Source organism: Pistacia vera, unplaced genomic scaffold (assembly GCF_008641045.1).
Source record: "Pistacia vera cultivar Batoury unplaced genomic scaffold, PisVer_v2 Contig294, whole genome shotgun sequence".
Taxonomy (NCBI): Eukaryota; Viridiplantae; Streptophyta; class Magnoliopsida; order Sapindales; family Anacardiaceae; genus Pistacia; species Pistacia vera.
In genome coordinates, this window is record NW_022196106.1 from 592,888 (window position 1) to 620,165 (window position 27,278).

The window sequence follows — 27,278 nt, forward strand, 5'->3', positions numbered from 1 at the left end:
CATCTGCAAGCGACACTCGAGGCGCTCGACATTTATTTCCCGAAAGAACTGAAAAAAGAATTTCTGTTGAAGCCGCAGCGGAGGCAATGGAAGAAACCTCGAGCAAAGAAGATGCTTCTGTCGTTTTTCTCGACCGCGCCTCTCGAGCAACAAGAGGAAAAAGGTAAGTTTCATATAATTTCTTCTTCGTTGCTTATATTATGGTAATGCGAAACTATGACGCTATAACGGTAGTGTTACCGGGATCCGAGGCCTGGAAATTTTATTTTTAAAAGATAAGTTGCTGGACCGGAATGAAACAGTTTGGGACGGTGGCTTCCCCTACATTGCTAGATGGTAAAGTTACCGAGAGAACATAATGCCAGGACTATGATTTTTCATTACATTTTTTTTTTTTTTTTTTTTTTTAAAGATAAGAAATTGGTGCAGTTAGCATCCTTTATGTGCAGATTTAGGATACAGTGGTAGCGTGATCTGATGAATTGTTTCATTTTTTGGTAGTTGTTGGACTTGAAATGAAATTATTACTATGTGTTAAGAAATAAAATCTGATAATCTAAATGGAGGTACAGTTTCATTTCTTTGAACAAATAGTCTTATATCATTTTAAATTTGTAACATTTACGCGTTGGTTAAACATTTAACAATATCAATCCTGTCCCGGATTGTGTAATGTATGTGATGTTACATGTGATGAATCCTGTGCCTGTTTGCTGGCTGTGTAGTGGTAAAATTCATAAGTTATGGTTGTATTGATGTAATACTTGAGTGGGAATTGGAGAGACTAAAATGAATGATTTTTCAGGATGACTAAGCTGCTCGATGATGAAATTGAAGAGGATAAGCTGTTTTGGAATCAGGATGCTCTTAAGGAGGTAGTGGATTATGCATTATTCAAAGCATTCTTATTCGAATTTGAAATCTGTTCTTTTATTTTGTGGATAAGAAAGTCTACCACTTAATCTTTCTTATGAATAGCTTAATTGATTGTCACCATTTGTATTTTCTTTGCATTCAGTTTTCTGTTGTGCTTTTGCAACTTTTTTCGTTGGTAGATCACGATGATCTGGTTCTGAAAATTAAGCAACAAAAATGAAATTTCTGTTAACAAGAGGACTGCTTATAATGAATGTGGTCGGAGTGCTTCTCTAGAAGAAGCTTTCAAGTAAAATTGTGTGTTGTTTTGTTTTGTTTTTTTTTTTTTTTTGGATAAAAGCAGCTAAAAGGAGATGTTTGGGAAAGCACTTACTGAGTGATTTTAACTCTTTAATTGCATTTCTAACAAAATAAGTGCAACAATAGTTTTTTCTAACAAAATACGATGGATGGGCGGTTTTAACTCCAAAGTGCTACAAGTTTTACTATGACACACTAATATATATGTGTGTGTGTGTGTGTGTGTGTGTGTGTGTGTTACTTTATTTATTTATTTTTTATTATTATTATTATTTTTTTTTTTGCAGGAAGAGAATGATAATAATTATGTAGAGGAGGCAGAGGTTGCTGATGAGTTTGATAGTGACTTTGATGAAGACGTGAGTGTGTTCTGTTATATTGAGACATTCATCTGTTTTTCGGTGTTGTGCTTTTCGCAGATTTTTTATTTTTTGTCCTACACTATTAGAGTATCTTTATTATCTGATTTGACTTACACTTGTTGGTGTTAGGAACCTGAATCTTTGGCCTCTTAGTTGAAACTAAGGGCCTATACCACTCAGTTCAATTCATGGGCTTACATCAAGGTATTTGTATAGTTACATTATTGGGCCCTTGATTTCTTTAGTGTTTCTACAATTATGGTTCTGGTGCCACGTTTGTCTATCTACAATACCAGGAAGAGACTCTCTGCACACAATGTTGTCACAGTTTGTAATTTGTGATCCTATAAGTTGGCATGAATGTTTATCCAGTCTTTTATATTTTTTCGATCTTTAGGGAATAAAAAGGAAAAGGGAAGGAGAGGAGAAGAGGATGACCCAAGAAGAGATGCTTCTGGAAGCAGCTCAGACAGGTTAGGCTATAGCAGCACATGGTGTTTGATGTCATCTCATGAATTTCTGGAAAGTTATTAATATATATGAAGTTATGGACCATTTCCTTATACGAGCTCAACTTTAATGCTGTGAACTGTAATTTTGTAGAGTTAATGAAATTAAGGACCTTAGAATGTAATTTAGTGGTAGAGGAGGAAGTTAAGAAAAGAGCACTAGTACACAAAGCTGTCTATGGTGGCCCACAGATATGATATTTGTCAAATGATGGTAAGCATTCTCTGATTTGTTATTGATCTGAGTTCTTCACTTGAAAAGTGATCTCCAACTATAGATTGTACACCGTTGTTAGTATTGAAAGCGTTTTATACTTATTTATAAATTTCTCGTACAGATTATTCATATCTGGAATTCAGTAAAGGCGCATCCTCTCAGTCAGAGATTTCAACCACATCTGTTCCTTGTAAGTTCATCGTATCTAAGGTGGTTGCAAGCTAATATTTTTTGGAAAAAAATGCTGGTGGGGCATCCACTGAAAATGTGTAACTGTCAACATCTCCTGCAGAGCTTGTAACTGCCAATGACTCAATTTTCTTCTAGTTATGCTTTTTAATCTCAATTATTCAATTATGTGGCCTTCTGAAGTTGCTATAAATATACAGGCCCCTGCATGAATTAATGATTCCCCTCCACAGGGTTGCAGCCTTCCTAGGACGGGCTGTAGTGATATAATCATTGCAGATTTTTAAGTGGATAAAAACTGCAATAACATGTAAAGTGCCAAATTATTATTTAAAAAGAAACTATCTTGTAACATCTGGCTTTATAATGTTCATCTAATTTTCCAGGCTCTCTTCATGTGCACTGAATTGCTTCACCAAAAATTAAACATAAAAAATCCCATTCTCCACTAACCTTGTTTTTATTCATGGAAACCAAATGCATAGAGTTCTGAAGCTCTACCGTTAAAGTTCCATCATCCATGATCAACACATTAGTTTGCAAAAGAAGAGCTTGGATTGGCTCACCTTAGTCACCTGAATTTTTTTATTTTCCAATATGGTTTTGTGAAATGTATTTACCTGTTTTTTGTATTTCATAGGCCTGATGTTCTTTGGTGCAGTGATGATTTACTTGAACGTTTAGTTTGTGCATGCTCTTGATTTTGTTCTTTGATATGTCTTTCCAGATCCAGGGAAGGCTGTCTGTGCAGTGACCGAATTGCCTGCCAGGTAAGAGTTATTATGGCATTTGTCTTAAAACCTTGCTGGCAACTTAGAAATGCATGCAAAATTTTTCGATGTGAGGATCTTTTCCGAGAGGACAATCAAATATTCAAGGAAAATTATGATCTCCGCTAATGAGGTTATGATTTCATGATTGCTTGATTGTGTTAAGAATTTGGTAATTGGAAAAACAGAATATCTATATATCATTGGTTCGGAAAATATGTTTCATGAACTTGTAGATAGTGGTCTCAATGAGTTGAAAGGTTTAATAATACGTGATTAGAATGTGATGTATCTCCTAAATACATTGGAAGGGGCATCAAACTTAACATTCAAAAACTTAGAGGAACTACAAATCTGGAACCCTGCCAACTTGGTTGAAATACGTCATGGTGAACCCTCAACCTAGTCCTTCAATAAGCTAAAATCGTTAGTTGTGCTTAAGTGCAACAGGTTGTCAAACATTGTTCCAAAGTCATTTGTTACATAAGTGTGGAAAGATGCCCAAAGTTAATTAAACTATTTTCACCAGCTTTATTGCAGAGTCTTATTTGTTTGGAAGAAATAAGGATATGGGATTGCAAGAATTTAGAGGAGATCTTCATCTTCGGGACGAAAGAAGAAGAGGAATATGAGGAAAAGGGTATAGCACCATGGAGGAAAGATCACACCACAACCTCCCCAAGTTTGGGAAACTTGACTTCTATAGACATAATGAGTAGCTCTAAAGTGAAAAACCTCTTCAGCCCGTCCTTAGTCAATAGACTGGTGAAGCTTAGAAGCCTTTGCATAGTTGGATGCTCAACACTACATGAAATAATCACAAATGAGGAAACATCAGCAATATAGAGGATTGTATTTCCTAGTTTGTCGTCGTTGCGCCTTGGAGGTCTAGATAACATTGTTCATTTTAGCTCAGGCTCATATTCTATTGAATTCCCAGTTTTGGAGTCTCTTTGGATTTATGAATGTCCAAATATGAAGATCTTTGGTTACGGAGAACAATTGACACCAAAACTCAGCAAAGTTATTATTGATTATCATGATAAAGAAGAACGATGGAGGGGTAACCTTAACTCCACATTGCAACAATTGTTCACGTGATAGCTTTAATATAAAGAAATCAAACCGTAATTACATGCAGGAAATGGAAAAGAATAAGAAGCAAGACGCAGAGAAGTCAGAAGGACTGCCTGAAAATATGGTATGAATCACGTTCACCAAAATTTATCCAAATTTTTTATCATTATTGCCAATTTGAGTTAATTAGTTAATATTGTTTTGTAGAGGAAGGCTAACATTGAGAAAGTATACGGAGCAAAGCACAAAAGGAGATGATGTTTAATTTCTTCATTTCTAACATATGCAAGAGCTTAGGGATGTCTATATAACAACTTAATTCAATTGTAGATAAATAAATGAATTTTGGTGGTTGTAAATAGTTATATTATTTGAACAATATTTGGATGTAAAATACTTTTTCTTTCTTCAGTTGTTTGATTCATGATTGTTTTATTAGGATCCTTACCATAATCACAACATATATAGTTTGTTTAGATTCAATTTAGGAAATTGTAACAGAAAATTCAGGGAAACACAGAGCACTAAATGGTAGCACAAAGAGATTAAATCCATTGTTCGGAATAGCAGACAAGCTGAAGAGGAAATGGTTTCATATAGTTTCTTCTTCGTTGCTTATGTTGTGGTAATGCGAAACTACGACGCTGTAATGGTAGTGTTACCGGAAGCCGAGGCTTGGAAATTTTATTTTTTATAAGTTACTGTACCGGAATGAGAGAGTTTGGGATGGTGGCTTTCCCTGCATTGCTAGATGGTAAAGTTACAGGGAGAACATAATTGCCAGGACTATGATTTTTCATTAATTTTTTTTTTTTTTTTTAAAGAAGAAATTGGTGCAGTAGCATTCTTTATGTGCAAATTGAGGATACAGTGGTAGCGTTACCGAATGAATTGTTTCAATTTTTGGTAGTTGTTTGACTTGTAATTAAAGTATTACTATGTGATAAGAAATAAAATCTGATAATCTAAATGAAGGTACAGTTTCATTTCTTTGAACAAATAGTCTTATATCACTTTTAATGTGTAACATTTACGCGGAGTTTAAACATTAAACATTGTCAATCATGCCTGGATTGTGCAATGTATGTGATGTTACATTTGATGAAAGCTGTGCCAGTTTGCCTGCCACGTAGTGGTAAAATTCACAAGCTATGATTGTATTGATGTAATAATACCTGAGTGGGAATTGGAGAGACTAAAATGAATGATTTTGCAGGATGACTAAGTTGCACGNAGGATCCAACAATCGCTCAGAATGAAGGTTGATGGTGTGATGAAACACTTGTATTATATTCATATTATTATGGTGAAAACCATCTCATTCGTGGATGTAGGCAAGTTATACTGAATCACGTAAAATATCGTGTGTCTTTTTATGTGTTAGTATGTGCTGTTCTTTAATTTTAATGTTTTTTTAACTACTCCGATTTTCAACACATGGTATATAATATCATCTCATGAATTTCTGGAAAAGTATTAATATATATGAAGTTATGGACCATTTCCTTATATATGAGCTCAACTTTAATAGTGTGAACTGGTAATTTTGTAGAGATCAGGAACTTGAGGAACTTAGAACGTGTTTTGGCGAGGGAGGAAGAAGTTAAGAAAAGAGCAATAGTGCAGAAAGCTGTCTATAGTGGCCCACAGATACGGTATTTGTCAAAGGATGGTAAGCATTCTCTGATTTGTTATTGATCTGAGTTCTCTAGAAAAAATGACCTCCAACTATAGATTGTACACCGTTGTCAATACTTAAAGCGTTTTATACTTATTTATAAATCTCTCGCACAGGTTATTCGTATTTGGAAATCAGTAAAGGCGCATCCTTTCAGTTAGATATTTCAACCACACCTACTCCTTGTAAGTTCACCATATCTAAGGTGGTTGCAAGCTAATATTTTTTGGTAAAAATGCTGGTGTATATCAGTATTCATATTGAAGGCTATATAAACTACGAATTCATCAGCCATCACAATGGTGTATATCAATGCATGTTTTACCCTTATATGTGTTGACCATTTTCATCTATAACTTGATTTGATGCATTTTTTTCCACTTAAAACTAAAAATCGGTCACTTACCAAAATTTTCTTTTTGGAATCTAAAACTCAAAAAAGTGTAGTGCATACTAATGTAAAGGAAGGAGAGGAGAAGAGGATGACCCAACAAGAGATGCTTCTGGAAGCAGCTCAGACGGGTTAGGCTATTGCAGTACATGGTATATAATATCAACTCATGAATTTCTGGAAAGTTATTAATATATATGAAGTTATGGACCATTTCCTTGTATGAGCGCAACTTTAATGGTGTGAACTGTAATTTTGTAGAGATCATGAACTTGAGGAACTTAGAATGTAATTTAGCGGAGGAGGAGGAAGTTAAGAAAAGAGCAATAGTGCACAAAGCTGTCTATAGTGGCCCACAGATATGGTATTTGTCAAAGGATGGTAAGCATTCTCTGATTTGTTATTGATCTGAGTTCTTCATTAGAAAAGTGATCTCCAACTATAGATTGTACACCGTCCTTTCAGTCAGAGATTTCAACTACATCTATAAGTTCTGAAAGCGGTTTATACTTATTTATAAGTTCCTTGCAGAGGTTATTCATATCTGGAATTCAGTAAAGGCACGTCCTTTCAGTCAGAGATTTCAACTACATCTATTCATTGTAAGTTCACCATATCTAAGGTGGTTACAAGATAATACTTTTGGTAAAAATGCTGGTGTGGCATCCACTGAAAATGTGTAACTGTCAATGACCCCATTTTCTTCTAGTTATGCTTTTTTATCTCAATTATTCAATTATGTGGCCTTCTGAAGTTGCTATAAATATACAGACCCTGCATGAATTAATGTTTCCCCTCCACAGGGTTGCAGCCTTCCTAGGATGCATTTTTAAGTGGATAGAAAATGCAATGGCATGTAAAGTGCCAATTTATTATTTAAAAAGAAACTATCGTGTAAAATCTGACTTTATAAATATTCATCTAATTTTCCAGGCTCTCTTTGTGTACACTGAATTATTTTACCAAAAATAAAATGTAAAAATACCCATTCTTCGCTAACATTATTTTTATTCATGGAAACCAAATGCATAGATTTCTGAAGTTCTACCATTAACGTTCCATGATCAACACATTAGTTTGCAAAAGAAGAGCTTGGAATGGCTGACCTGAATTTTTTATTTCTTTTTATTTTCCAATTTGGTTTTGTGAAATGTATTTGCCTATAATTTGTATTTCATAGGCCTGATGTTCTTTGGTGCAGTGATGATTTGCTTGATCGCTTAGTAAGTGCATGCTCTTGATTTTGTTTGTTTGATATGTCTTTCCAGATCCAGAGAAGGCTGTCTGTGCAGTGACCAGATTGCCTGCCAAGTAAGAGTTATTATGGCATTTGTCTTAACACCTTGCTGGCAACTTAGAAATGCATGTTTTGGAATTGAACTCATGATTTTAAGCAGTTCCGGTTTGTGGTTTACAGTTTCTTGTTTGATTCTCGGCTTATGGAATTTCTTATTTGTAGTTTATCTATGTGGTGTTACATGTAATGAAAGCTGTGCCAGTATGCCTGCTGTGTAGTGGTAAAATTCACAAGTTATGATTGTATTGATGTAATACTTGAGTGGTAATTGGAGAGACTAAAATTAATGATTTTGCAGGTTGACTAAGTTGCTCGATGATGAAATTGAAGAGGATGAGCTGTTTTGGAATCAGGATGCTCTTAAGGAGGTAGTAGCTTATGCATTATTCAAACTATTCTCATTCGAATTTGAAATCTGTTCTTTTACTTTATGGATAAGAATCTTTCTTACGAGTAGTTTAATAGAGTATCACCATTTGTATTTTCTTTGCATTCAGTTTTCTGTTGTGCTTTTGCAGCTTTTTTCATTGGTAGGTCATGATGATCTGGTTCCGAAAATTAAGCAACAAAATTGACTTTGTTGTTAACAAGTGGTGAACTGGTTGGAGTGTGTTTGGGAATGCTTATCTAGAAGAAGCTTTCAGGTAATTTTATTTTATTATTATTATTATTTTTTTGATAAAAGCAGCTCAAAAGAGATTTTTGGCGAAACACTTACCCAGAGATTTTTGATAAAATTCTTTAATTGCATTTCTGACAAAATAAGTGCAACAATTGTTTCTTAAAAGAGATTTTTGGCAAAACACTTACCAAGAGATTGGTGATAAAATTCTTTAATTGCATTTCTGACAAAATAAGTGCAACAATTATTTTTTCTAACAAAATACAATGGATGGGTGATCTTAACTCCACAGTGCAACAATTGTTCATAGAATAGGTGTGTGAATTTTGATTAATTGTGCAAAACATTAGTTTTTCTTTTAGCAGTGGATGATTGATGCATAATTTGGAAAATTTCAGGGGAAAACAAAGCATTGACAGAAAATTTGTTTTTAGACTATGTAAATCTGAATTGCCATTCAAAACTTGAAATTGTGTTTAAATCTTTGAAAATGATTTTGTGTCATAATACATACTGTCTTCTTAAATTATCTTTAGTTTATATACTTTTAGGAAGTTAAATCATCTTTAGTTGCTCAGGTACATAAATTATTTAAAAATCTGATTTGTTTTGCAGGAAAGAAGGCGACTATTTCTCTGATACATAAATACTTTTTTATCTTTAGCCAACAATCTAAATGGTATGAATTATGCTTGACTAATTTAAGAACTTTTCTAACTAAAATGATTTTTCAAGTACAATATAAATTATTGATTAATACTTATAGTACATTGATTAATCTGATTAATTTTGCAGGTTGAAGCGTGAGTCATCTCTAAAAATCTGATTAGTTTTGCAGGCAAAATGGCAAGAGTTAATGAACAGGTTTAAGGGTATGAATCATGCTTTAGTAATTCAATCTCAACCAGATTTAACTAAAACATTCTTCTTAAATTTTGTGCGCTTACTATTTTTCTAGAATGGTGATGTTAATTTGTTGGCAACATATTAAATAATATTATATATTATATGGTACAAAATATCGTTGTATATATGTTATCAAAATCTGTATTGTATCAAACATTATTTTAAACACAATTCTCCTTTCCATTGTGGAATCTTTGGAGAGTCATCTTTATCGTTTTATCAGTATTTTTATATACGTACTGAATAGAGGGTAAAAGAGTCAAAAAGTGGGTAAAAAAAAGTATTTTTAGCATTTTTCTATTGCTACGAGCTCCCAAAAGTGAAGAAGGATATGCTTCCATAGGATGTGGCTCACCTTTGTGGAAAATAAAAAACGAGCAGGTTGAACATGTCCTGTTATTTGTGATATTGTTTATGTTTTGGTTGTTTTTGTTCATTGCTTTGGTCTACTTTCTTCTTCTTTTTCTAAATGTTTTTATTAGAAAATCTGTGCTCTTTTTTTTTTTTTCTCAATTTTGAAAAACTTAAAATGCTTTGGTCTGTAATATTGTATACCTGTATTTTGAAAAACTTGTTGCAGGCACATGCACTTAAAATGGCTTTAGAAGCAAAGAACTTACCTGTGAATATATATGTTGGAATGAGTTATTGGTACCCCTTCACAGAAGAGGCAGTGCAGCAGGTAGGTTACAATCTTTTCACTTTAGTAACATGGGGTACTTTTTGTCTCACGTTGAACTGCCATGGGATCTATGAGCTCTTTTCCTTTTGTTTTGTTAAATGTGATGTTATGGACAGATTAAGAGAGACAGAATTACGAGGCCCATTGTGTTACTGCTTTATCCACAGTTCTCTATCTCTACAACTGGGTCAAGCATCCTTGTTCTCGAGAGAATATTTAGGTGCTGCTTTTTTTTTCCTTTTTCAGTATATTCTCTAATTTCTTGTCTGTAGTAAATCAAATTTGTATATCATAAACCATTTTTGAGTGAGAATAATATGTCAGGGAAGATGCATATCTATCAAGGATGCCTGTTTCCATCATATGGTCCTGGTATCAACGAGAAGGTTACATTAAGTCTATGGCTGACTTGATTCAGAAAGAGTTGGAGAAATTCTCAAACCTTGAGGAGGTGCATTTAATTAGAGCCTCTTCTTCTATATGGTTCTTTTGAAGCACAAAATCAGTATATATATTAAAATTTAACTTGCCTGGGTTATGGTCATTTGACGAGATTAACTCTCTACAACTTGTCTTTGACTTATATATGTGGAACTACAGGTAATGATATTCTTCAGTGCCCACGCATACAGTCAGTTACGTTGAGAATGCTGGTGATCCATACAAAGATCCAATGGAGGATACCTAATCATGCAGAACTTGAAAGACAGAGGAGTTGGCAATGATCATACTCTGGAATACCAGGTTCGACTGTGAAACCCAATTTCACAAGTTTCAGCTTCCATCTTTCTTGTCTTCCCTTAATTATGAGGACTGTCTGGAGCTGCTGTCTACCAACTTTCTCCATCACCGATTTTTGTTTTCCCCTTATCATTAGGTTGGGCACTATAATGTTTGGTTGGTTAAATTGTTGGAATTTTCATTTCTTTCCCCTTCTTTTCTTTTGTAGAGTCGAGTTGGGCTGGTACAATGGCTGAAGCCCTACACTGATGAAGTTCTTGTTGAGCTAGGCCAGAGAGGTGTTAAGAGTCTCCTGGTGATTCCCGTCAGGTACATGACCAGTCACTAAAATAGAAAATTTGCGTGTTGATATGGGCACTAAATTTGTAATCTACTGAGTTAAATTGATTGTAGTCTTTACGCTGCAGCTTTGTGAGTGAACACATAGAAACTCTTGAAGAGATTGACATGGAGTACAGGGAGTTGGCTCTTCAATCCGGCATTCAGAACTGGGGACGTGTACCTGCCCTGAACTGAACCTCTTCCTTCATCACGGATCTGGCAGATGCAGCAGTAGAAGCCTTACCTGCAGAAACCGCCATGTCTTCCTCTCCAATGAAGACGACAATAACTTCATGAGATATGCTACCAAAACGTTCTTCGGTTCTATCTTAGCATCGTTTTGCTGTTGCCGCCAAAAAATGATTATTGCATTCAAGAGTAATCTCCTTTAAAGGCGATTTAGAGAAGAAACATGTAATGGAGCTGTTTCAAATACTGAACACATGTATGCCAGCATAATAAGGGCATGTGACACTGGTGGTTATAATGTTGGTGGATTAGTCCAAAGTGTATATTGAGAAGATTGAAGTTCAGTATTGAAGCTTGAAGATCTGAAGAGATTATTGGGTTTATTGTCTATTGAAGTTCTGCTGCTGCTGAATTGCTGGTGCTGAAACTGTAAGCACAGTTTAGCTTGAGGGGGGCTGTCGTGGATTGTTTCATTCAGCATCTTTTTAATGTTTGCAACCCAAAACGCTACCGTTTTGATTTTAAAGATGCTGCTTGAATTAGGTGAAAACGACATCATTTTGATTTCTGAGTTTGTTAAAAAAACAGTTATTGGTCATTGACTGTGATTAAAAAAACATTTTGATTAGGCACCGCGTGCTTCAGATTTTTATAATATTGATAAATTAGAAATTCACTTCTCACTTGGGAAACCCTTCAAGCCATTTGATCAACTAATGGGTGTATTGCCTGCTGCAAGGTTTCCAATGTAACTTATCCATTTCTGTTGGTTGTTTATTTATACACTAGGATCTGCACAATCAGGTTGCATACAGTTCACATGTGATGTGCATCTGGTGCCTTAAGCCCATAATTCCTAAGCTCATCTGGCCGGTTCCAAATCATTGTTTTAAGACCCGGACCGGAGGGCAAACCGTTTTACTGTCCGGGTCACGGTTCAATCGGTCCAACCGGTTGGACCGGTGACATCAGCAATATTTTATTTTTAAAAAATTCAATATTAACCCCTTAAATTTTAATATATTACAAAAATTTCCCTAAAAAAGTTCAAATTGGTCCCTAAAATTTTTATTTATTCCAAACAATACCCCAATAAAATTACCAATTAATCCCTAAACTTTTGATATATCTTCAAAATACCCCTATAAAATTACAAAGTAACCCTCATACTTTTAAAATATTTTAAAAACCCCCCTGAGACCTAAACCGGACCGGAGAAGCTACCGGTTCACGGTCCAACCGGTCCGACCGGCCGGTCCGGTCCGGTTTTTAAAACAGAGTTCCAAATTCAACCCAAACCAGTCGGATGTTCAACTGCAAGCTGAAACAACTTTGGGTTGGGTTNGTTAAACTTGTAGCTAATAATGATACTATATGCCATGTAAATAAAATGTTTATAGCTAAATACATTAATTAGCTACAATGTTTTATCATAGCTAATACATTGTGGCTCAATGACTAGTTATTGCCACAATTTTTATAAGTTAAAGCAAGAGATAACTATTAGCTTTGAGGGAGGAATTCTTATCACTAAAATTATTTCAATTAGCTATAAATATTGAGTTTGGTAGTTGTAAAGATGTATTTGCTACAATTTTCCTTTCTGTATCTAATTTTCATAGCTATATGTGTATAATGTTGTAGTGAATAATGTTATATATTATATGGTATAAAATATCGGTGTATATAGGTTATCAAAATCTGTAATGTATCAAACATTATTTCGAGCACAATTCTCTCCTTTCCATTGTAGAAACTTTGGACAGTCATCTTTAACATGAGAAAAGAATCATAAAGGAACATAAAATGTTATTGGAGGAGGCTCAAACTATATAGAAACAGAATTTCTTTTTAGTTTTTTTCTAGATATTTCGTTTTTCTCAAAACTGTTTCGAAAGAATTCCCAAAAAATCGAAAACGGAAAACTTGAAGTTAAATTTGTGCAAAATTCTTGAAGGTTATTTGCTTATTAGACATTTTTCCTAAGCAAAGTTTTCCAACCCTTAATAGAGATTTTTCCATTGGTAACAAAGTAGTACTCTTATTAAATCTCTTTTCTCAAAATTTTCAAACTTACAGATTTTGAATTAACCCCTCCAACCTTGTTTTGAATAAGATAATAATAAATGTTGAGATCTTGTCTTACACAATTTTATGAAACCTAAAGCTTTAAAATTAGCTACTGAAATGTCTACCCCATGAATATGCTATTTTCTTTATTATCAATTCTTACAACTAATATAATTGTTGTCTTTTAGATTTATTGTCTATTGTGACAGTCTTATTAGTTTAAACGTAAGAATAATCAATGAATGATACATCTAATACATGGTTTTGGAAAAAATATTTCGCTGGTTAGGGAAAGTCCGAGGATCTCGGATTTCCTAGTCTGGGTGCGTACACTCCTAGGGTTGCCTTTTCAAGGCGTGCGCTGCCCCTCTGATGGCCTTGCCGTCGGTGGGGAACAGCGTTTTTAGTGATCCTTTGAATTTTTCTTATGCCCAGGCGATTTTTAAACATACAGACAAGGTTTCTAAACATGCAGACAACACATCATTCAAGTTACCAATGCGTTTTCCGGTGGATATTGATGGAGAGTTGGGCTTTGTGTTTTCGGAATCAGAGATGGTGAAGGCTGCAGAAGATTTGAAGTTTGCCTTGGTGATGAAATTCATGAGAGTGAGGCCTTCCATAGACAAGTTACGTCTGCATGTGGTGAAAAACTGGGGTCTGATAGAGATCCCACAGATTAGTTTCATGGATGACTATCATATCTTAATTCACATGAAAAATGAACGTGACTTTATCCACGGTTGGACACGGGAAGGAAGATCTGTGGAGGGGAACCCATTTCGGCTATTCAAATGGACCAGGGACTTTGACCTTAAGAAGGAATCTCCTTTGGCTCCTCAATGGATATTCTTACCAGGTTTGCCGATGCATCTGTACAGAAGGGATTGTCTTCAAATTCTAGCAACTCGGTTTGGCCGTTTCCTTGGCACTGATAATGCTACATTGAATAAAATGAGAGCTACGGGTGCAAGGTTGTGTATTGAAATGAATCTTAAGGAGGAGCCTATCAAAGGGTTCCCTATTACTGTGTCAGCAAATAGAAATATTTGGCAAGAAGTCAGGTATGAAAAACCAGGTTTTTACTGCACCAAGTGCTGTAGACAAGGGCATACAAAAGTGGTTTGTCGGATAGGGGAGGCTGGATGGAAGGCAGGAGAGGAAAAAAATAACAGATCATTGATCCAGTACTAGCAAGTTTGGAAAGAAAAAGTCAGTGAGGAAAGGAAAACAAGTGAGAAGAAGGGGGAGACAGAGCGTGTTACAGATAGATTAAAGACAGGAACTCTGGTGCAGTCTGACAAAGTGAGACAGAACAGGGTCCCAGGGATTGACCATATATCGTCTTTGGTAGGAGATGGTATTGCAGAGAATTCTCGAAAGGACATGCCTACGTTACAGATCTCAGAGTATAGGGATTTGGCACAAAGCAACTCTGCCGCAGAGTTGAACTGGTGGATGAAGCTAGTGTGGAACCAGTGATTAGAGAAGAGTCAGTTTCTTTGCAGGGAAAAGAGGGGGAGCGTAGGGAGGAGAAGTTTAATGCAGGTAGTACAATGGTGAGTTTGCTGGTTCAGGAAGATGATCCGAACCAAGGTTCGTATGAGGGGGGCAACACTGATCTGATTTTCGAAGTTCGAGAAGTAGAATGTAGGACGAGGAGCGAAAGTAGAAAGGAGGTTGTCGGAAGGAAGGATAATCATGGGACACTTTCAGATCCGAAGGGTGAAGATGAACCAAGCGCACTGGCTAGACAAAAACAGTATAATTCGGAGTCGGAGAGTAAGCAAACGAGTCGTAAGATGGAATCAAAAAAAAAAAACATACAGTGAGACATTCCTAACGGGTTTTATCCCGCCCTTCTAAACTCAATTTATGATTAATAAAATTTTGGTTTGGAATCTGCGAGGGCTAGGTAGTTCTCATAATCAGTTAAAAAGTTTAGTTAAGAAGTTTGGTGTGTCTATTGTGGGAATTCTGGAACCTTTTGCTGCAGATGATAAGATGAGTCGTCTAGCCTATTTGTTGGGGTTACCGAACCATTGTAGTAATGCGGTTGTTGACGGTAAGATTTGGATTTTCTAGAGTGATGATTGTGATTGGGAGGTGTTATCTATGACTAACCAATCAATTTCAGGGATTTTTCGGTTTGGGGAAGAGAACCTTTTCATTTCTTTTATCTATGCTAAGTGCAGTAGTATTGAACGTAGAGATTTATGGCAAAGCTTGGAGTTGGTTGATTCTAAGGAAGATCCATGGCTGGTGGTTGGGGATTTCAATGTTATTCGGGAAGATAGTGAAAGAGTTGGGGGTCATCCAAGGCCTATTATGTCAATGGACGAATTTAATAATTGTATTGATCACTGTGGGTTATTGGATATGCAGGTTATGGGAAGACGCCTCTTGTGGTGTAATGGCCATGAGGGGCATACTCGTAGTTGGGCGCGTCTTGATAGAGCTCTGATTAATATACATTATGCCAACAGATTTCCTTCAGCTTGCTTCGAGTACCTTAATCGGAAGACTTCGGATCATGTCCTATGCTCATCGTCCCAAAGCAAAAGGTAGGCTACGGTCCCATCGTTTCGTTTCAAAATATGTGGGTTACCCATACAGAATCAGGAGATGTGTTGAAGAAGTTTGGAGGAACCTACTATTTTGTGGGTTTACATCGGTTGGCGGAGAAATTAAAGAAAACGAAAATTGCTTACGGGCGTGGAACAAGAAGTGTTGTTTGGCTTTGGGAGAATATTAAAGAATTGGAGGGAGTTGGAGGTTTTAGACGCATTTACAAGGGGGATATGATAAAGAAGTAGAATGTGATTACTTGGTTACAAAACTTGAATTGGATATTTGGGAAAAACGTGAAGAACTTCGGCTTTCTCAATTGGCAAAACAGAAATGGCTTTCAGAAGGTGACCAAAACTCTAAATTTTTTCATGCAGTTGTTAATCAACAGAGGAAAAGCAATGTCATTTCTCACATGCGGCTAGCGAATGGTACGAGTCTGAACTCTACGGAGCAGGTGCATCAAGGAGCTTTAAAATATTTCCAAGATTTTCTCTCAAATCCTTCTTTGGCGGAATAGGTGGATCTGACTCCCCTTATCCAGAAGTCTGTATCTGAGGAAAATAATTTGGCTCTTGCTTTAGCCCCGACAGAGACAGAGGTTTTGGCTGCGCTGAAATCTATACGAAAGAGAGCTCACCTGGACCGGACGGTTTTGGTTCGGGTTTCTATCTAAGCTGTTGGGATCTGATCAAGGAGGATGTACTCGATGCTGCAAAGGATTTCTTTTCGGGTACTACGTTACCTAGATTTTATAAGGCATCTTACTTGGTGTTGATTCCGAAGGTAGAGGAGCCTAAGAGTTTTGACAAGTTTCGCCCGATTAGCCTTTGTTCTGTCGCGTACAAGATTTTCTCAAAAGTGATAGTTCATAGGATGACTCTTTTTTTATCACAGTTGATTTCTCATGAACAAGGCGCTTTTATTCCCGGTCGCAGCATTTTTGAGAATATTACACTAGCACAAGAATTGGTTCATTCTCTGAATAAGAAAACAAAGGGTGGTAACATTATGGTGAAGATTGATATGGCTAAAGCCTATGATCGTGTGGACTGGAAATTCCTGTTAAATGTGCTAACATCCTTTGGGTTTTCCTCTCAGGTTTGTAATCTTGTCAGGGAATGTGTTACATCCCCCTGGTTCTCTATTATGATGAACGGGACGTCCAAAGGTTTCTTTTAGCCAGCTCGGGGTCTAAGACAAGGTGACCCACTTTCTCCATATTTATTTATTATTATGGAAGAGGTTCTGTCTAGATTACTTTGTAAGAATTTTGAAGTTGGTCGTATTAGATGTTACTCACATCCAGTGGGTGCGCCTTTGGTATCTCACCTTCTCTATGCTGATGATCTCTTAGTGTTTGTGAATGGGGGTAAACGATCTGTTCAACGACTTTTAAATATTTTGGAAGTTTATGAAAAGTGGTCAGGGCAGCTTATCAATAAGGAAAAATCGGCTGTCTTTTTCTCAAAGTCCATAACGATTGCCCGGAGACGTATTCTTATGCGAACGACAGGTTTTGTGGAAGGAAAGTTTCCGTTCACTTATTTGGGTGTCCCCATGGTTTCTGGTCGACTCACATCTAGGCATTTGGAACCTCTCGTGGAGAAAGTCAGGAGGAGAATTGCTGGTTGGAAATCAAAACTTCTTTCTGAAGGTGGTAGGCTTACACTCATGAAACATGTGTTAGCATGTATGTCAACACATCTCTTGGCAGTTTTAAATGTGCCGATGAAGGTTTTTAGTAGACTTAACTCTTTGATGGCGACATTTTTCTGGGGTGATGTGAATGGGAAACAAAAAATGAAGTGGTGTGCTTGGGATAGGATATGCAAACCATACAAGGAAGGGGGTCTTGGCATCAGAAATTTCCATGAGGTACAGCGGGCACTACACATGAAATTCGCTTGGAGATTGGTTACTGTTGATAACCTTTAGACCAAGTTCTTCCGGGCGAAATATGTTAAACACGGCCACATTTTTTTAGCTGAGACCAGAAGAAATGCTTCCTGTTTCTGGAAGTCTATTATGAAGGTGTTTCCTGATGTGGCCGAAAATGTGCTTGTTAAGGTTAGAGAGGGCAGTTCTTCATTTTGGTTTGATAGGTGGCTGGCAAGTGGGCCTTTAGGTGCTAGTCGTGATTCAGGGCACTCTCAGCTCAAGATCAAAGATGTTTGGATTGATGGCTCATGGGATGAGAATGTTCTGGTGGATCTTGTCGGTATTGACAAAACAGAGGAAATAATGAATGGAGTGGTGGCTGTAAGGTGGGAACGGATATTACCATTTGGAAACCAGAGGTTAAGGGAGTTTTCACGTTGGCTTCTGCGTGGGACCTTATATGTGTGAAAGGAACTGAACATCTAGGCATGGGCTGGATCTGGCATCACTCTCTTCCGCGGAAAATCTCTGTGTGCATGTGGAAAGCTCGGTTTAATGGGTTAGCGCTGGACGCTCGGGTGCAAATGCTTGGAATCCCGTTGGCATCTCGGTGTAATTGCTGTGCTTAGGGGCACATTGAAACATTAAATCATGTACTTTGTAATGGGAGTATTGCTGCGGAGGTATGGAAAAAGGCAGCCACATGTTGGGTATTAAATATGTTCAAGGTCTTCCTTGGTGGTTGACGGTAATGCAGTGGTTTAATTCGGCCACGAAGTCGAGTCACAATGGGGTCCTTCTCGGTCTCATTCCATCTATCATTTCCTGGCGCCTCTAGAGACGTCGTTGCAAAGCTCGCATGGAAAATTCAACTGAATCAGCGGAAAGTGTCTAGTTGGCAGTGAGAGTTTGGATACGTAAAATCTCCTCTCTGATGGTGAAACAGTGGCCGATATCTGCGAGGGATGAGGTTATTCTACGGGATCTTGAAGTGCCTTATGTGGGGAGGTCACGGAATATTCCGAAGCTGGTATATTGGAGGAAACCGACTGAAGGGTGGATTAAACTGAATGTTGATGGCAGTTGCCGGGGTAATCCGGGCAGCTGTGGGGGAGGAGGTGTCATTCGAGATGTGCTAGGAAATTTTAAAGGGGCTTTCTCTTCTTTCTTCGGGCAGGGAACTAATAATGAAGCTGAATTGAAAGCGTTAATTGCGGGTGTGTCACTGTGTAAAGAGCTGGGTTTTAATCAGTTGAATATCGAGAGTGATTCCACTTTGGTTGTTTCTTGGTTGAGTAGTCGCAAGTGCACGGCTTGGTATTTATGGGACTACTGGAATGAGCTTTTGATCCTGTTAAGAGATGTTCATTTCACCATCACTCATCAATTCCGCGAAGGGAATAGTGCAGCTGACTTCCTCGCTCGACGGGGAGAGGAGGGTAATTCTAACACATTTCTGGAGTTTATGTCGTTACCTAGGGAGTTGAAAGGCATGCTTCTGTTGGACAAGGCGGGTTTGCCTCAGCTCAGGCGGTTAACTTGATTTTGGGAGTCTGGTTCCAGATGGTTTTTTCCTTATGTTGGTTGTTAGGTTTCGTTTTGATGTTTATGTTTACCTGTTTGTTTTCCAGTTTGTTCCACGGCTTTCCTCAGCCAAAAGTGAGGCCTGGTAATAAAATTGGGAGGAAGGCACACTAAGATGACTTCGTCTTTTTCTTAAAAAAAAAAAAAAAAAAAAAAAAATTCTCATATTCTTGTTTTAGGAAACTAAAGGCCAAATACAGAGAGGAATGATTTTGACAATTAGTTAATAGATGGGGAAAGCTATATACCTAAACCACCAAGCAAGGCTTCACTTTGCCCATTTGGTGAAATATTCACTTTCCTTGTCACGCAGTATAAAAAGAGAGAAGATGGAGGGGTGGTATTTTCACAGCATAAACACGATCCATCTGATAACTATTTCTTCCTTTTCTTCATTCAATTATCAACTTTTATTATGGCTCCTGAAATCGTTCCCTATGTGTGGAAGCGATTTTCTTCATTAATCTTTGTTCAAGACACACACAGAAAGGTGTTGCGTGCATCGGGTGTCAGCAGAGAAGTAGAAAAGATTGCCAAAAACTTTAAAGAAATTCTAGCTGTTCTGCCGGATGCTCAGGCAAAAGAAATGGAGAAACCGAATGTGAGGGATTGGTTAAATAAGCTCAAAGACATATGCTATGATATAAATGACGACTTTGATGAGTACAGCACTTCATTTCTGAAACTGCAAATTGTGGGGGCTGAAAATCCTCTGTTTAAAAAGAAGGTATGTTTCTTCTTTCTTGCTCCTCATGTTTTCTTTACAGCAGTTGCTTTATGCCGTCAAAGTGCTGTCATGATAAAAAAAAATAAATAAAAATCTAGATGATATTGTCCAAGAGAAGGATAACCTTCATCTTTAGGCGAGTGAGAGTACTGAAAAACAAATACAGATTACCTCATCTGATCTGAGTAAGATACATGATCGAGATGAGGAAAAAAATATTTTAGTAAGCGAGTTATTGGGTGAGGGTGAGGGTGCTAGTGTGATCTTAATTGTGGGTATGGAAGAGAAAGGAAAAACACTTGTTCAATTTGCTTACAATAATAATGAGGTGATTAACAATTTCAGTAAAAGAATATGGGTAGACATATTGGGCTCTGAAGACAAGTGTAGCGTTAAGAATGAAGTTTCAGAAGGCAAGCCTATTTCAGTAGGATATGATGTTTTTAATGAAACAATTAAAGACCATATAAAAAATGAGAAATGTCTTCTTGTCTTAAATGATATGAGGATAGAAGATTACAATAAATTGGGATCATTGGGTACTCTAAAATATGGTGCTCCTGATGGAAGTAAAATTTTAATTACCACAAGTCATGAGAAGTTAGTTGCTTGGAGGATGATAGAGCATATTATAAGGAGTAATGAATTATCTGAGAAGGAAAATTGGTCATTGTTTGAAAAACTAGCCTTATCTGAAAGATCAACTGAGGAGCGTGGACGCTTGGAAAACATTGGTAAACAAATTGTAGGGAAGTGCCAAGGCTCGCCTTTGGCCATACAGGTCATGGGCAGTCTATTACGCTTTAAAACTAGTCAGGAGTGGGACTTTATGTTAGATAAAGAAGTTTGGAAACGAGAAGAATCAAAGGTAGGTTTTCCACCAGCTTTTTTTTTGAGTTATTATGATTTGCCCTCTATGATAAGATTGTGTTTCATATACCTTGCTATCTTTCCTAAGGGTTATAGGATGAATAAAGATGAATTGATTAAATTATGGATGGCTCAAGGTTATCTTGGGTTAGAACCAAATATAGAGATGGAAATACTAGGTCAAAGGTATTTTAACTACTTAGTAAGTCGATCCTTCTTAGATATTGAAAAAGATGATAATGATAATATTATAAGTTGTAAGATTCATGGTTTAATGCATGACTTTGCCAAATTTCTGAAACGGAAAGAGTGTATAACTATAGAAATTAATGATAGTGTCGAAGAGCCATTCAAAAACTCTTCCCATGACAAAGTTTATCATTCAATGTTAATGCTTAAGAAAAGAAGTTCATTTTCGGTCTCTATTTTGGATGTCGAAAGGTTGCGCAGTCTCTTCATTAGTTGTGAAGATAATGACTACCCTTTAGAGAATGATATTCTACCACAGTTGTTTGGTAAATTGGATCGTATAAGGGCATTGAAGTTTGATGCATTTGGTGATTTTATTAAAGAGATTCCAACAGAAATAGGAAAACTCATACAATTAAGATATCTTGATTTATCTGGGCAAAATATAAAAAAACTACCGGAAACTTTGTGTGAGTTATATAACCTACAAAGTTTAGACATTTCTTGGTGTGAAGAACTTAAAGAATTACCTCAAGCAATGGAAAGGTTAATAAACTTGAGGCATTTAACAAATGATAATACTGATTCATTAAGTTACATGCCAATAGGGATTGGGAGATTAACACATCTCCGAACATTAAGTGAATTCATTGTAAGTGGTGCCGGTAACGGTACTCATGGTAACAAAGCATGTAATCTTGAAAGTTTAAAAGATTTGAACCGTCTTCGAGGGAAACTTGTCTTAAGAGTGTTAGGAAATGTGAAAAATGTGAGTGAGGCTGAGAAAATGGAACTTAAAAATAAGAAAATCCTCTCTGGTTTGGGGATAATCTTCGATGAGGATGAAGAAGAGCAGAGGATAAATCATGATGAATCACTTCTCAAGGCCTTACAACCACCTCCAAATTTGGAAAAACTTGATATACAATCATATAGAGGCAGCACTTTTCACTCCGATTGGGTGATGTCATTAACCAGGTTGAGACATTTAAGACTCAAATTTTGCATAAATTGTAAGCATTTGTCTCCTTTTGGAGAATTACACTCTCTTGAATCACTAAGGATAAGTAAAATTTCTAGTGTGAAAAGAGTGGACAATAAATTTTGGAGAACAGAAAGTGATGACAGATCTTCATCATCATTATCAGCTATTCTCTTCCCCAAATTGAAATATCTCCAGTTTTCGGATATGAAAGAATGGGAAGAGTGGGATTATAAGATTATAAGGGAGGGAGAAGAAAAAGAATATACTACAATCATGCCATGTCTTGCTTCATTGGAAATCAATTTCTGTCGCAAATTAGAAGCACTGCCAGACGGCCTTCTCCAGAGGACAACATTGAAGAAATTGCAGTTTTATGAATGTCCTGTTTTAAGACAATATTTCAAAAAAAGAATGGAAGAGCATTGGCCCCAGATCACTCAAATTTCTACCATCAAAATTGACGGTCAATATGTGCAAGGAGGCCCTGGTCATTGAATTCTCAAACAGCTGCAATTACGTTCAACCCAAAGGCCACAGGTTATTGCTTCCTCTTTTATTAGTTGTTCTTTGTAATAGCAGAACTAGATACATTTGTTAATCAGATCATATGTTATATTATTGTCTCTAAGCCACCCTAGAACTATCAGTCTTTTAAATTTTTGGTCTTATTGTTATTATATTCTTAACATATTACTTGTTAAGTATATTAAGTTGTTGTTCCGCAGCTAAATTTTTAGCAAAAAGTCACATCTGTCTAATTTTTGGTTTGTGGCTTGCAGCAGAGGAAGAGAAGAGCAGAATATGGCCAGCTAGAGAAGAGGAGGATTTTCAATAATATTTTTCATTTCTGTTACCTGTCTGAGTTCTGGTTTGTTTTCTTCGTAACCTCTGTTCTATTTTTATTTGTTTGGAAATTCGGTCTTTGGGAAGCAGTCATAACAAAACAACATCCTTGTTTTTCTATCAGGTTGAACAATTGAAGTTGGCAAAGATTTTCAGACCAGTCAAAAGCAGTTACCTTTATTGAAAGTTAGCTATAATAAGATATTTGGTCTCTTAGCCTTTTTGAACTAAACATCGAACCCCGAAAGAATGGTGCAAGGAAGTTCCTGGAAAGGATTCCAGTGGGGTATTTACTCTGAAGATCAAATTGGTTAGCTATACTTGATCACTGCTCTTTATTATTTCTTCATTAGTACTTTATGTTCAATTGAAAAAGGTTATCAACGTTGGCAGTAACTCTAGCTGTCCTAAGTTAGCGAAATTCCATTTTGCATAAGTAGTGAACATAACAGTTTGACTGATTATGTTGTGTTTCTGAATTTCCAGAATTGATTCGCTAGTCATGCTGGGCTTGCTATGGTGAGAAGTTAAATTTTGTTATCAGTCACACAGAAAATTCTTGAAGCCAAAGCTATGAAGGATTAATTTATCTGTCAAAGGGGGAAACCTCAATCAGACTCGTGTAAATAGTAGAAAATGTGCCTGATAATAAGTGCTCAATGTATTGTCCATCTCAGAGGTACATAAATTTAGTAGTCAAAGTACTGGTTTTAATGCTTTGTGTCTTGCAAGAGAGAATAGCTAGATGTAACGGGCTGGAAAAGAGAAGAGGATTTACTATACAATTTGGTTTGTTCTCTTCTTGAGCACTCCGTTTTGAGATAGCAACTGTTCTATAGGTATAATATTGAATTTATGTTTCCCTTTGTATAGGCATAAAACAATTATCTTCAGAAATCTTCTCTGCTTTTGATATATAAAAAGAAAAAAAGAATCCCAGGTAGTATATTGGTCAACAGAGTTTTATATAGTCTATGATTTATCCCTATTTTGCATCACTCTAGAATCCAAATGTCAATGCTAATAATCATGAATCAATGTTACAGGTTAGCATTTTCCAATGGGCAAAGGAATTTAATTTTCGAAGTGGCTATAATGCTATTTGATGTACAAGACAGAGAATAGCAGAATGTGACCAACGGGAGAAGAGAGGAATTACAATAACATCTTTCATTTCTGTTACCTTTGTGAGCTCTGTTTTGCTTTTCCGCATAAGGTCACCATTTTATCTTGATTATGTCCTTTAGAAGTTTGGCAATCATCACAAAATAACAACCTTAGTTTTCTATCAGGTTGAACAATTAAGGTTGGAAAAGATTTTCGGCCTATTCAAAAGCAGTTACATCTGAGAAGTTTTCCCTTAATGAACTTGATGCTTTGAAATGTTGAATCGATTATGCAGCATGTTAGGAGCTTCTTCATTTGCTTAAATTGGCTCTTTCAGATCCTTTTATGACTCATTGAGGTTTTCTTATGCTTATATGGATATTGGAAAGGGCTTTTATTTCTTATTAAGAAAACTTAATATCCTTGCTTTAGTTTTGATGCAGTGACCAAAGTATCATAAAGTTTATCTGTCTCCCAGTCTAAAGAAATTTAAGGTCAGAAGATGATGTGTAACAGGAACATGGCAAAATGAGGTTCTTTTTGCATAAACTTTCTCCATCAAATGTCACCATATACTAAAATATTACATTCTCTTTTAGTTTATTAAAATAATCATTAATCTCCATTCACATAACTTTGTATCACAGGGGACAAAATTGACTGGGAGCAATCAATCTCAAATTATCCTACGTAACCTTTGTCAGTACTTCTCAATGTTCATAGCTCCAATTTCACAATGCTTTCTATTTATTGATTTTAATTTGAAAGCAAATCATTCAATTGTGTGACTGGTTGTGTTTTCTCTTTAAAATCCAGAATTAATTTACTAGTCATGCTGGCAAGGCTAGTATTTCAAAATTCTGTCAATGATTAGCAGAGGATAGCTTAAGGTCAAAGCAGTTGTCAAGCACCAACTTATCAATGGTAGAACTTCATTTAGGACCTTGTACTAAAGAGAAAATGTGGCTGATGAAACAAGTTCTCTATGTCAGGTTTTCACATTTGCTTGGTGAGTTTTCCATCAGGTCTAGATTTCTACATCCTTTTACACACACACACACACACACACACACACACACACACACATATATATATATTCTTTTTTAAGAAACAGAGTTCTAATTCCTAATAGGTGATTGATGTCCTAAGCAACTACAATCTTTTCGTAGACAAGGTTGCTTAAAGAACTTTTGACAAGTGAAAGGTTCCTCATGATCAGTTAAATCATTAATTCCATTTGTAATCTCGTAAATAATATATTTTCATGTCAGGGTGTTCTAGCATTCGGTGGTCAATAAAGGATGCATTGGTCGAGAATAGGAAATAACAGCCTTAGTTTCTACCAGGTTGAACAATTTAGGAGGGAAGATTTTCAGACTACTCAGAAGCAGTTACACCAGAACATTTTTCTAACTTCTGTATCGTGGAGAACGGTTTCAGGAAGCTAATACAAAGGAATCAAATTTTTTATCTATCCCAAAAACCAAATTAATTAGTTATGCGTGGTAATTCTCCCTCAATTCTTTCATTTATATATGTTCAATAAAAAAGTATATTGCAGATATTTGACTGGTGATGGTCTGTTTCCTCATATGCAGAATTGATTTGCTACTACTGCTAAATATGCTGAGAATTTTCTGTAAAGGACTCTAATGGTGTGCCTACTGTACATATCAAATTGGTTAGTCTTGCTTGTCACTGATCTGTTTTTTGTTTCTTCATTTGTTTAAGTTCTAATCAGAGAGTGTGTAAATCATAGAACTGTTTGACTGTCATGCTTCTTTTAATATCCAGAATTCCTTTACTACTCATTCTAGCTATTTCAAGAACTTAAAGCTCCTTTACCAATCAGCAAAGAAAGTACTGAAGGACCAAATTCTATTGGTCAATATCTCCTGGAACTTCATTGAGGCTCAAGTGCTTCATGTCTAGTTTCCACATTTGCTTGGTGAGCTTCCAAAATAAATTGCTATTGATAACCTTGAAATATGCTATATAATCTCTGTCAATGTATCTTAGAGGTCACAGCCCCATTTTTGAAAAAATAATTATCTGATTTTAGTGTTTAGGTGCTATTTTTTTAATTAAGGTATGATACTTTCTATTCGCAGAGGAGAGAAAAAAAGAAGCTATTTTAATGACAAGTCATTGTTACATTGATTTTAGACAACACCACCACAAAAATTGGTCTTTGGACTCAAAAGGTTAGTTATATAATACTTTCTCTCAGTGCTCTGTGTTTTTCGTCATTTATTGGTGGTTATTTGAAACCAAATCATTCCATTGTGTGACAAGTTCTGTTTTTTAATTAAAAATGCAGAATCAATTTGCTAGTCATGCTAACAAGGCTAGTATGAAGAAATTATGTGGAAAAGTTACCTGAAAGTTTGTGTGTTGTGTTGGATATGGTTCATACTTTGCATAGACTTGGCGGATTATCGGCTTACGTTGACGCATTCGGGGGGTCTCACTTGCTACTAAGTGAGTGGGGTTGAGGGGGCAGCACCCCCTTGACAATAAGCCCAATTAGTAATTGGGTTTAGAATTGATTTGTAAATATTTGGGCCTGGGTCGAGTTAGATTAGGTTAGCCCCAATGAGATTAGGGTTACTATTATATGTATATTGTAATAGTGGAAAAACCCTAGTGTGAGAAAAATAGAGAGAAAAAGTAAGTTGCCAATACTTTTTCATCATTGTATTCTACAGATTTTGAAACTCAATGAAACTGCTCTATTTGAACGCTGGACGTAGTTCTCAGTAATTGAGAACGAACCAGGGTAAATTGATTGTGTCCTCTTTACTTTTCTACTTTATTTGTTGTGTGTTTTGATTGTGGTTTCAACATGTTACACACTTTAGATATTAGTGCTTGTATGCTACGGGAATTGCCTCATGGAATTGAAAAATTAGTTAATTTGAGACATTTAATAAATACCTCTGTAACACTAAGTTATATTCCAAAAGAGATTCAGAAATTAAGTGGTCTTCAAACATTGTTGGAATTCGTTATAAGTGGTAATGATGATCATGATAATAAAGCATGTACTCTTGAAGGATTGAAAATTTTGAATAATTAGCACCAAAACAAATATTTTCTTTCTTGTCTCACTGCAGTTTCTTGCCCTACAATAGAGGAGAGAAGAAGAAGTCAACCTAAATGATTAGGAAAAGAAATCAAATTGTATGTTCCCAAAAGATCAAATTGGTTACTTATGTTCATTAAAAAACATATATTTCACAGAAAATTTTGACTGGCTATGTTGGTTATCTTGATATGCAGAATTGATGTGCTGCAGAAGCTGATTATGTGTATAATCTAAGTATA

At 36.2% G+C, this 27,278-nt stretch overlaps 1 protein-coding gene and 1 pseudogene across 1 annotated transcript; both read left to right on the forward strand.

Moving 5' to 3' along the window:
* On the forward strand, positions 1–11,829 carry LOC116135132 (annotated as a pseudogene).
* A 7,816-nt stretch (positions 11,830–19,645) lies between these two features.
* Positions 19,646–22,496, forward strand: LOC116135133 (putative disease resistance protein RGA4). The gene is made up of 3 exons (XM_031420838.1): positions 19,646–19,957; positions 20,124–20,825; positions 20,916–22,496. The coding sequence occupies exons 1-3, from the start codon at positions 19,646–19,648 to the stop codon at positions 22,494–22,496; spliced, it is 2,595 nt and encodes an 864-aa protein (XP_031276698.1).
* The last annotated feature ends 4,782 nt before the right edge of the window (positions 22,497–27,278 follow it).